Source organism: Charadrius vociferus, unplaced genomic scaffold (assembly GCF_000708025.1).
Source record: "Charadrius vociferus isolate BGI_N301 unplaced genomic scaffold, ASM70802v2 scaffold51, whole genome shotgun sequence".
Taxonomy (NCBI): Eukaryota; Metazoa; Chordata; class Aves; order Charadriiformes; family Charadriidae; genus Charadrius; species Charadrius vociferus.
Genome location: NW_009646939.1, coordinates 729,615 through 742,402, shown reverse-complemented (window position 1 = coordinate 742,402; position 12,788 = coordinate 729,615). Strand labels below are relative to the sequence as shown.

The window sequence follows — 12,788 nt, the reverse complement described above, 5'->3', positions numbered from 1 at the left end:
AACAAGAATAGCAATGTAATTTTTTGTTCCACATAAAAATACACAGTAGACTTAGTTTAATGTATTTTGCCTGATTTCCAAGGTCATTGTGAAAGAAAAAGGGCAGGGTGATAATTCACATATGTTTTGTTATGAACGTAATGGAAATTAAACCATATGCTAGTTCAGATGTAAGAGAGCTCACACAGCAGACGCTGACAGTGGTGATTCATAAGCAATGTTCTCCTTTCATAAACCAAAGCTGCAATCTGATTTATGAAGTGCTGTGTTGCTGCCTAGTGGTAAAATGCAAAAGCTACTGCTCTCCTGAAATCATTAAAGGCTGCTTGTCTCCCTAGCTGGCAATGATATTGCCCATGTCATAGTTTACATATTTACACCACACACAAATTTCTTTCCATAAAGCCAATGTCTAACCTTGCCACAGGTGCATACTATTATTGGACATCTGCAAAATTCTTATAGTTAATGTAATATATGTATATGTATATGTAATTCTTATAAATAACGTAATTCTTATACTGGTTAACTTTGTCTAGCTATCTTTGGGAGGGTGGATGTCCTAGAAGCCCGCTTCACCTGCCCTACCCGAACAAGGCTGGATGCAATAGCAGTTTGGCATCGTTCTGAGTGCAAGAACTGCACAAAACCCATTTCAACACCGACTTTGTCACAGGAAACTAGCTGGGATACAGTTCTGTATTTCTAAGAAACAGTAAAGTTATGCTTTTGTATAAGGTTTTGTTCTACCACCCTGTGCTGAATCCCTTTTCAGATGAGCACCTCAGGTGAGCTCCTGCTTATTCCAAGCTTCTGCTTGTCCCTTCTGAGCCTCCAACCGCCCTTCAAGAGTTCAAGTTCTGCTGCATTGGTCTCTCTAATTCCCCCCAGGACTCTGTTCCTTTCCATTCTGCCTATTTCCCTACTCTTCCTGACACAGATATCAGCACAGCACCCGACACCTTTGTGCCTCTCTTCTGGCTAATCCTCCTTCTCTCCTTCCCTCCTGCTGTTGCTGCTGTTTGACCTTGAGAATGTCCTTTAACTCAGAGAAGCCCAGTCATGCTTTTCATGCCTTTCTCTTGAAAACATCGCTGTCAGCTTCCAGAGCTGAACCATTCCTCCCACAACCAGGTGTTTCAGAGAAAGAAGGCACTACTCATCTACCTCGTGTTCATGGATAACTTGGTATAATTTTCTACAGATAACCTGATCATGTCAGATCTAGTAATTTGATTCAACATCAAGCAATGAAGGCTCCTTATTGTGATCTATTGAGTGTCAGCATTGGACACATAGAAACATGAATTGCATTACACTGCAATGAGAGGGGTTAGTTTTACATTATGCTGCTGTGACTGTAAATGCTGCTTCGTAGCAGAAGAACCATGGGTCAGACATTTGGAGCTTTTTACTATGTTAGCTTTCAGAAGAAGATTGAGGTAACCCTTTCACAAATCCGTGCCCCACTTTAGGGTTCTGTTTCAATATTCTTCTAGCTCCTGATCCACACATTTTTAAAGAGAATAAATATTGCAGGACCAACGCGCACATCCATTGAAATTGATGAGGACGTGCCTACTGACTTTAGAATCAGTAACAGGTCTTTGAGGAAAATCTGACTTTTTTTAAAAAGGTAGTGTTTAAAGAAAGCACTGCAAATTTAAGGTTCAGGCAAACTTATTGATCATTTCTGATTCCTTCTTGATCTTAAAGATCAACAAAATGTTTTGCTGTGCTGCCAGAATATATTTGGGGTAGCACTAGCAAGGTGGATGCAGTAACGTGCTACTCATGTTTCAAGAAGTGACTTCCGCTGAGAAATATTTCTTTCCCTGTGATAAATTACGTATCCTAGCAGAACAGGATTAAATGTACTTTTTGAAATTTAAATACAAGCTATTAATTAGCAAATATATTAACAATTAATAACTGTGAGAAAATACACAAAAGCCTGCCCTAGAAATATATTTTTCCCACTGAAAGCTTAGTAAACGTAAATAATGACCTGATACTGTGCCTATATTATGTACCAGCTGGTGCAAACATTTAAGACTCAGTATTAAACTGAGTTGGGGAACAAGATAAAGAAGTTTGTGGAGCAGCCTTCTGCACATTCCTGTGCCTTCATCTCTCATGTAAGGACAGTTGTTTTTGTGGATGCAAACAATTACCTAACAGAAAAATTCTCGGCAAATGGCACATGTGAATGCATCTCATGGTTTCTGGTTTGCAAAGGGCTGAGTGAGCTTGCTGTGCACTGCAGATGACATCTTGTAAGCTGTTGTTTGCTGAGATCAGAACTGTGCATGCACAAAGGAGCCCAGTTATCTTGCTGCATAGTATCTCCCTCAGCCATGCATAGGAATGGAAAGGTGGTACGTGATTTTCTCATAAACAAGTACATATTAAATATCTCTGCACAGAGCTCAATTATTATGCAGGGTACAGGCTGTCAACAACAGCCTGTGCTTCACAGTGATTCTTTAGATATCAAAGGAAGAAAATGAGTGCTTGCTAATTCAAAGTGAGATTGACCTAAGTACAAATCTTCCACGTATCTGGACATACCCTGGTGCTACAAGCATTCTTGTGTGCTGTCAAGCAGTTTTACTTTATATATATATATATAGGTATATGTTTGGTCGAAGGTCTTTTTACCAAGAAGTATTCCTGCAAGTCTGGAAATCTTCTTTACCCACGAAAGGCATTTTTACTAATTTGCCTTTGCTTTTTGCCCTAGTGGACACGGACATCAGAGTCCTGTTTCTCCTTCTGACCTTGCAGCCCCCTGACACTTTTCTCTGTACTTGCTATACTCCTTCCACGCCTGGTTCACAGTCTGCTTATGAGGCCTTTTGAGCCATTTAGTTACCTGTGAAAGATACCCCTGCAAAGATGATTCCCTTTCCTTGTGCTAATCCTTTGAGGATGTACTAAGTCCATAAGTTCTTCCCTTTTCTTTACAGTCACATATATGCCTACACATGTGCACCCACAGTTCTTCATTATTATAAAATCGGGTGGGTCACTGTGATTGTTGACCTTAAGTATAGCTTAGGCTGTAAGGTTGCCCTAGATCATGCAGCAGACAACGGATGGTTTTCAGTCTGTTGACTTTCTGGTTAACAGCTCAGTTAGCTTTGGCACACCACTGTAGTTAAACTGCTAAATATTTCCTACTTTTGCTTCTCATCTGTTTCTGAGGAGCGAAGGGCAATAACTATTTAACATCTATGCTATATTTGATGTTCTATTCTGCTGTGGCTCAAAGAAACAGATGTGCTTTAAACACAGATTTTTGTCATTAAAGGAGAACAGTTCGTTGAGTAGAAGTACGCATTAAAAGGCCTTTGTTTTGTATACAAAAATCCTTGTGCACAAAAATGTATATGGAAGATTTTCTAGACAAGCAGCTAACAAAACAATAAGAAAATAGTACAATATTAGATCAGAAAGACTGAAAAAATGGCTTGCATAGAAGACAAAATTTTTGGTTGAGTAGCTTGAAAGCACTGTAATGAAATAAAGTTTCTCAAACAAGATAAGATGGGGAAAAAAAAGGAAAACTATTTTGTGCAGTATAGATGCATATTTAAATAACTGTATTTAGGTACGTGAACTACCTACATTTTTGTCCAGTGGAGGGCAGAATGACAATGACGTAAAAGCGGGAGCTGGCAGAAAGCAGTTGCACAAAAGAATGTCGGGCCTGATTTAGCGTGTCAGTAAGTACTGCAGCTTCTACTGACTGCAGCCTTACTTTTGGGCATGCAACACCACTAAAAAGAGCTTCTGAGGTTTCCTTAGGCATCTGGAAGAAAATACTCCAGCCCTTAATACCAATATATTCTATCCATGATTTCCAGCAGTGTACCAGTGGCAGCCAGAAATGTGTTCAAGCTGGGTAAGCAGAGCAAATGCTGTTTTTCCTGAGAGCAGCAATGATGCTAGCCTCTTCTATTTCATGCAGCACATCTGGGACTGTGTTAAAATATTTCCTTTCTTTTTCCCTTTGCACTTCTTGATTAACTCTTATTTTGTAGATGTGGAAATCCTTCTCTGCTTTATGTTATTGCTATAAATATTTCTTCTTAACTGCAAAATAAATACACTTTGGCAGCAGGGAAGAAGACGTTTTCTTACTGCACCTTGTAACTGCATCCAGTATAAAATAATGCTCTGTTACAGTTACAGCATTTCTTTGAATGCAGAGTAGGGACAACATAGACTGTGCGCTGCACCATTGAGAAAGAAATGGTTTATTTACCCTGGTGGAAAGGGAGCTTACAACCTAGGTTTATGGTTATTTGGACTGGAAGAGGACAGAGATACAAAGTCAGCTTGGCTCAAGTTTGCAGACACGGAAGTGCCTGACATGGGCTGCTCTGAGCCTGAACGGATTTTGAAAGCCTTCGTAGAATGTTGCTTTTATCCCGTTGCCTTAAAAGAACATGAAAAGGAGCTGCCAGCAAGGCTTGTGCAGCAGTGAACAGGAGGCGTTCTTTCACAGGATGGAAAGCCAACCACCATGGAGCAAATGGGCTTTTGCAAGCATGGGACAGGATTATGGACAGCAGCTCTGATAAAGAGTGTCTGAAGAGGAATGGAGGAAAGACCAGGTGAACTTAAGTTAAAAATTAAAAAGAAAGGGAAAGTAACACTTTCATTCAAAAGCCAAAAGTCACCCCACACCCCTCCCCAGACCTCTGGAGCCATCCAAGCCCTCCCTTGACTGAGATAAAAAAAGCTGCCATGATTTTAGCTACAGGGTGGCTGGCCTTTTACATTTAGCAAATAGCGTCTGCTTGAGCATGTTATTCTGACTCTTATGTATCTGGTAAGGTTCATTAACTTAGAGCAGAATTTGTCTAAATGTGGCAGCTGATGTACCTGAATAATTGTTTTAAAAGGCATTTCTAGCTAAAAACATGGTGGATTAAATAAATGTGACAATCCTTAAAATATCAGCTGAACAAGTATTGCTGCTAAAAATTAAGTGGTTGGGGCCAAATATGACAGTCTTTTATGTGCAGTCTCAGTCTTTGCATTCATGCAGTTGAGATAGTCCAGCTCAAGCATCTTCTTAGAGCATGGGAAAGAACAGCAGTGTGTTTATTTTGCAGTAATGCAACATGGGTTGGTCTCACCACACAATGCTAATCATTTTCTTTTGTTCAAAGGACTTGACATCAATTTCTTTTCTTTTTTTTTCAGACCTGGGCCTTTGAAACTGTATGTTTTAAAATGGGGCTAAGATGGATAATTCTGTCTGTGTCAAGGATGACAGCCTTGCCTTTCAGCTCTGATTCTGATGTATTTTCTAGTGGTGAAACCAAGGACAAAAGTACACTGTCACAGTGTCGTTATCAGTAACCCTGTAGCCTTTGACTCTGTTGTAGTAGGTTTCTTAAAGCCTGTATGCTAGTATACATTATACCACCTTAGAAGTTAGGTTGTGTGGAAATGCAGTGTATTAGCCAGAAACAGAGGCTGTGGGTATTCCATGTTTTCTATGAGCTCTGTTAGATAACAGGAAATACAAATACTCTACTCCAGGTGTCCAAAGATCTCAGGTTTATAATTACTATTTGTAAGAAAGGTCCAGACTGTTGTCGTATTTCTAAAATAGCTTTTAATGTAAACATTTACATTTCTGATAGCATTTTTTTTTAAAAGCCAGTAAATCAGTCTTGGTAATGGAGTTTCATACACTGATGACAAGGCATACGTAATATATAATATGTCACTTCACCTGCACTTGTTAAAATGGGTAGACAAGTACATGGATCCAGTGATAAAGACACTGTTTGTCTGATGCAAAGCCTGCTAGGTTCACAAGGAGTCTTTCCACTAATTTCAGTGGGCTGACATTGGTCTGATGAGGCCTAATCATCAATGGTTTTGGATCAGGCCTAGCATTGGGACTACCTTGCTCTACATGGAAAAGCACGAGGAGGAAGCAGCCAGTATGAGGTCATGCGCATGCATAGTCCAGAGAGCAGTCCTCTGAGTTCCAGAAAGTGTAGATCCCATTAGGTTCTGTGCCCAACATAAACTGACCAGGCATTTTTCCTGCATCTGTGTTCTTTCAGTGATTCAGGGATCTTTGCTACTGCTCTCAGTTATATAGTACTGATACAGCCTGACCTTTGGACGTGTCCTTCGTCTGCATCCATGTACTTGAACTCAGGTCTCGTTCCTTTAAGAGTAAGAGACAAATCTGTGCATCTGGATTGTGAGAGAGTGACATGCATCCAGAGGCTGTTAGGTTGGAGCAAATTGCCTTTTGTTGTCACTGGTTACTCTCTACATTCTTTCTGTAAAAACAAGGGATGCATCTGAAAGAAGACTCCTAACCTAAAAGTTACAGATGGGTATAGTAAGCTAAATTATTAATCTGGGCCTTTCTCTGCCTCTGCCTCCATTCCCATTTATAATATATAAATATTGATTTTGTGCTTTAACAATTAAAGCAAATGTAATAGACCCCCAAACAGGTAGGTATTTTTGTTTCCTCTGTACTTCATCCTTTGGGATCAGTGGAAAAGTATTTTGGATCCCACAGGTTTGTGATTCCACCATGCCTAGTTCATGTAGAGTGAAGGTGAGGTATGTTTCTCTGGTGCTACACATACCTGACAGTGATCTGGAGAAAAGTAGTGCCATTTGGGGTCAGATGAGCACCAAAGCTTAAGTCACAATATCTGTCACTTCACAACTGTAGTTTCAAAATGGGTCCCATCAATGCCATTTCTATACCAGTAACTCAGATTTTAGGAACTTCTCCACCTGCTGCCCCTCTACTGTCTATATCATGTTTCTTTCTGGTCTCCTTTTCTGTCTAATGAGTAAACACTTTTCCTCCTACCTGTTTCTAAAGAGTGTTGCATTTTTTTTCCAGTCCATTTTGAGCTTCATAATCTTCCACTGTTAATGATTGCTGTGCTAAAGACACAATGGGGAAACCAGGTATCTTCTGATGCCAAAATGGTGGTTTGTTGTTTTTACAGTTACACTATTTTCAGTAGTGAAACAGTGAGGTAATTACATGCAAAAATATAACTAAAAGAAGAAAAAAACTCTAGCTTTGTAATCCACAGTCTTGAAACAATCCATATATTGATTTACAAGACAATTTTTACAACACACTGATACTTCTCAACTGGTCTCTGGAGCTAATCAGAGGGAATCTCCAGCTATCTGCAAATTCTATAACAATTTCAAATATAACATACAGTAACAAATGGTAACAAATGCAAAGTATAGCACAGCTCATAACTCTAGAATTATAAAAATACCATCCGAATTTATGGTATTCTACTGCTTTCTTTTTTTGAGGCAAAATATAGCTTATATTAAAGCTACTTCTGTACAACACCTTCCAGTGCCTCAGGTCTAGGAAACATGGACATAAACGGGATGAATTCTGCATGCTTCCCAATATCCAGTGGCTTAGTAGCAATATATGTTTGAAACAAAATTATACTGGTGGAACAGAGTGCACTTAAAGGTACTTAAAATAACATAGCATCTACCTTTTGATTTAAGAGAATAAGAGGGCATTTTTATTTTAACGTAACTGCAGCAGGGGGACATGAATTTATCAGAGATAATTGAATGGGAACAAAACCTGTGGCTGTAAGTCCATATTCTGCTCTTAACTGTAACTGTAGGTCCTGATAAATCCATTAAGTGTCAGGGATGAGCTGTAAATCCAGAATTTGGCTAGAAGCTTCTTGTTTTGCTTTTCTGTGGTGGATAGTTGCAAGTTTCTACCCTAGTCTCACTGAAGTTCAGATATTTGCTGAGCCCTCTGACTTGTTTCACTCAAATGAAAATTCTCATTCTTCTTTACTGTCTTTTCCTGCCACCTTTTGCAAATAGGTTTCATTTGTCTCATAACCAATGCTAAAAGAGCAACTCTTTTGGGCTCTGTATATTACTGTTTGGTATGTGACTAGAAAACTGCAGCTAGACTGCAGCTCGACATGCTGTGTGGGGAGAATTAACAGGCTTTTTTGCATTTGCCAAATCTTCCTTTGAGAATGGGAAGTGGAAAAATTACAGTTCTATTCATTAGATTCACTTCTGGGATACATCCCGCTATCCCAGTCTGATAAGATCATTGCCAGCCACCTTAGATATTCTCCATCTGCTTTCTAGGTCATTTTTGCCATGGATCTTTGGAAGTAGGTTTGGTATCTGCATAGAGAACCTATATTCTCCTTCAAGGTTACTATTTTCCTTACCTTTTTACTCTTGAGTAATGGGTTATGCCTTTTATTTGTAGTTCTGGTTCCTTTATATGTATGTATGCGTGAATATAAAACATGACTCAATATTAGATACATAATCATTAGCTTTGGGCAGGAAAAAAACGTGTCTGCTTTTCAAACTATTACAAAGGGTCAAAATCTGTCAAGCGAAGCATTTAAAAGTGTCTAGGGGAAATAGTTTCTGGATAAGGAGTTTAGTTTTACTGTTTCTAAACATAGCTTCTGTACTTTCTAAAAATATGTAAGGGAAATTGTTTTTGTATTGAGCACATCAGACTTTTTCCCACTAATGAGTTCCCTTAGCAAGTAAGTGTGAAAATGAAGTACAGAGAAGATGATAAGTAAGAATTTATTTCAACTGGACTATAACATCTTTGGCACAGGGAGAGCATTTTACCATTTCTTTGCAAAGCAACTGGGGCAATGGAAACCACTTTGCAACACATAGCCCCAGGTGGTACTGCATACGAATAATGGATAACAAGTATATTTCAGCTGAAGAACCTCTCTCTAGCTCTTCATCAGAACCGCTTGCCAGGTTTCAGAGCAAAGTGCAAGATTCACTTATTTTGACTGATTTTAATCAGGTTTTTTAAGCAAAGCTTTTCAGTTCACTTTCTTTGCAGTATTCAGATGGATTGTCATGCCTTTTCCATTTCTATTCCATTTGGATTTATTCAGCCTATATAGCTATTACAATTCTGGTAACTGAGTAAGTTTAAAAATTGAAAGATCCTTCATGGATACACACTCCACAAATATATACATTATGAAGGACTTTGGAATGCTTATAGATCATGGAACAAAGATTAAAAGTCATCTTATAACCAATAACTTTGAAATTATTATCTACAGTAATTTTTAATTCTTTTGTACATTTTTGTTTCAAATCTGTAGCCTGGGCGAAGGTCACTGTCTCCCTTGAGGGATTAGATTGTAGGCAAAGAGGTGGCATTGTCAGTATGATTTTCCTCATATTAAGAGCATTTTCTCCATTTCTCAGTTTAATTTCATCCCATTATTTGCCCTGTAACAGAGGACTCAATGGGCAGCCATCCCGTTATATTCTTGAAATCCCCAACCTCATGATGTGGGAGTGGCACAGCAGTATCTTAATGAGAAAAAGGTGTGGTGAGAGCTATGAGGTTAATTATCCAATTTCTCCTTCTTCGTGGCCAATTATCATGCCTGAACTGGCCAGCCAATATAAACACAAGCAGCTTAGAACCATCCTTTAGCATATACTGGGCCAGTGGAGGGATGTTGGAGTGCTACGGGTATTGGATACAGAAATAGAGCCTACGCACATGAGGAAGCACCTGAGGTATTCCAGTTTGGCAGGATGTATGGAGCTGAAATGAAAATAATGATGCAGGACATAGATCCTAGGAAACCAGGTGTTATGAGTTCTGAAGCAAAAGTTGCTTTTAATTACATGTGTACATCCTGTGGCTTTTATATGCAACCAGAAAACTTCAGCTTATCCCATGACTGGAGTTTATGGGCTGCTGGTAAAATGCGGGTCATATCAGGGTGAAACGCATCAGAATCTGGGCATGACTTGGTTATTGGCAGGTAGGCTAAGCTAGGAGCCAACTCCCTGCGTCTCACCACTGCCTACCTTTAGGCAGGCTGGGGGCTTGTGTTCAGCTTCTGTAAGTACTTTTTCAAAACCAGCTCTGGGGACTGACTCATATCTGTTGTCCCAAGGGTACTTACAAGAAGAAGGGCTGGTTTTAACTCCTGTCCCCTGTAAACATCTGCAGTGTTAGACTACTATAGGTGGCATCAGTTCTTCCCATGTTGTGTTGAAAACTAAGTGATCATTGAGCAAGCTAAATTTGCTTAGTGCTGTCTGGGGACATCATCTTAAGGAGCTTCCCTGATGCAGAGATGTCATCACAAGGAAGGGCTTTGGGAATACCAGCAGTGGAAGCCCTAGTGGATGCTGTGTGTAGGTGCAAAGAAGTACCTCACCACCACAGATACTCTTCCAGATGTATTATTTACACCTGCTGTGGTAGAAGGGGGAAGAGTGAACTATGAGACACAAATTCAATCTGTTCTTAGTGAGGTTTCAGGACTGTTTGCTTCATCTGTACTGTTCTACCACAAGAGGTCTGTTTTCCACGCTATTTTTTTATCTGATGCAGTTAATCTGAGAACCACGGTAGATGGGTGTGTGAGGTAGATAATGAAAGGAACTGTAAAACAGTGGTTCCAAATACATATTCTCTTTTACCCTGGATCTGAAGATTTTCAGAAAAGAAGAATTTAGAGAGAGACTAGGATGTATTTGATCAGGAAACTGATTTAAAAATCTTACTTTCTTGGATCATGGAGATCTTTTTTCATGTCTGCAGAGAAAGCCATCAGTTACTTAGTCATGAAGTAGAGTTTATGAGTTATTATAGTTTTACATGATGTATCTACATTAAAACATACCCTAGTATTTTGTTTGCTTCTGCATAACATAAATATTCTTGAAAGGGAGGAAATGTACACGAGTAAGAAGAATTGAGACTTTTAGATAAAATGAGAAACTTAACATAAGGTTAGAGGAGATTGCAAAGGGAGGAAAGGCTTCAGATTTGAGTGGAGCTTCAGATCTGAATCACTCATGATCAAAAATGGTATATTATTTTGCTTGGTTTTACTTCTTAGAAGGAGAAAAATGGTAGAAGTTCTGTTTCTGGTGTGCTGCTGGAGTATGCCTTCCCAAGGCTCCAGTTAAAATTGGGTGTAGATACTTAGCTGTTGTCATTGCTTCTTCATTGCCAGGAAAGAGTTGTCTCTCTGGGCATGTTTGGCAGAGATGCTTAATTTTGTGCATTCATCAAAGCAAAAATACTCTAATTTCAAAACTGAATTTTGATTGCTGACTAGTATTTGTTAAGTACATAGTGCAACTAAGAAGATAAAACTAAGTAAGGACATAAATAAAATCTAACCTCTGTTGTAGAAGCAGGTAACTGCAAGGGCTAAAGCAAATCCACCGTAATTTTTATCCTGTATTTGTGAAGCTGTGTCATGCTTTTTGTAGAGAAATCTTGCTGTCTTCTTACTTTGTGAGGATAAAGGATGACAGTTCATTTGCGAAAACAAAAGGTAGCTCAGTCTTCACTGAATGCACTCAGCAAGCTCATTCAGCACTTTTTTTAGGGACAGCTGAAGTAAAATATATGTTGCAGGAACTACTTGTTACCACTCAATTTCACCAAATGTTTACATGCGCCTTTCTTTAGTATAGGAGTAACCTCAAGTAGTCAAAGGACAAAGAATGACATGTGTACTTAGCTAGATGTGTTTAAGCACTAACTGAACTGGGGCCTGAAGTATGTTACTGGTATTACAATGCTGCATTACAGTGTTTATCGCCTTTCTTAAATCATTTTAATTAAATGGGCTGTGCACCTGTGTTTTTCTCACACACTTTACAGAACGAGGCTCAAAAGGACATCTTGACCTGACGGAGTTAATAGGAGTTCCTCTTCCTCCTTCCGTCTACTTTGTCACCGGCTATGGAGGGTTTCCAGCTTACAGCTTTGGTCCAGATGCTAACATCGGTCGATTGACAAGTGCTATAATACCATCACCTTTCTATACAAATTTTGCTATTGTAGTTACAGTGAAACCAAACAGTGATCGTGGAGGAGTGCTATTTGCAATAACAGATGCCTTCCAGAAAACTATTTACCTGGGAATGAGACTTTCACCAGTTGATGACAGCACCCAGAGAATAATTATGTACTACACAGAGCCTGGTTCCCATATCTCCCGAGAGGCTGCTTCATTTAAAGTGCCAGTGATGACTAACAGGTGGAATAGGTTTACAGTGACTGTTCAGGGAAATGATGTTGCTTTGTTCATGGACTGCGAAGAATATCAAAAAGTGCAGTTTCAAAGGTCACCTCAAGCCTTGGTATTTGAATCTGGCTCTGGGATATTTGTTGGTAACGCAGGAGCCACAGGATTGGAAAAGTTCACGGTAAGTACTGTCTGATCAATTCACACGCCTCGGTGTTTTATGCATGTACTCACTACCCAAGAAAGTCTGCTTACAATGGTTATACCCCAAATGAGGATATAAATTATGTAGCCTGTATTTTCCATGCCTGCTGGGGTTCAGGCAGTGCATAGATATAAACTCTGGCTTAAAATGCAAATTTTCCTAGCACCTCAGAAGTTTATTAATGGCCCACGTATTAAGCTCAATGCTCAATTTGAATACTGGGAATTTCAAAGTAGATATATCACATAACTTTAGATGGCCTTTTTATGAAGGGCAGATTATCCATTTCTTTAATTTGAAGCTTATCACGTGCTTTAGAAAAATGGAATGGACCAAAACCACTACTACAAGGCTCGCAAGCCTTAGCGTGAATGCAGGCATCCTTCCTGCTGCATGCCAACTGGAATTCTCAGCCATTGAGGTTCCAAATGGAAATGTGAAAGCTGCCAATATTCATGAGACTCATTGTCAGACTGAAAGGGAAATGTCACACTCTT

At 39.3% G+C, this 12,788-nt stretch overlaps 1 protein-coding gene across 1 annotated transcript in view; it reads left to right on the top strand.

Moving 5' to 3' along the window:
* Positions 1 to 9,766: 9,766 nt before the first annotated feature.
* Positions 9,767 to 12,788, top strand: part of COL15A1 (collagen, type XV, alpha 1) — a 109,993-nt gene continuing 106,971 nt past the window's right edge. The window contains exons 1-2 of the mRNA XM_009895011.1: positions 9,767 to 9,854; positions 11,720 to 12,267. Of these exons, the coding sequence (XP_009893313.1) occupies positions 9,767 to 9,854; positions 11,720 to 12,267 (636 nt within the window). The remainder of the gene's footprint in view (positions 9,855 to 11,719; positions 12,268 to 12,788) is intronic.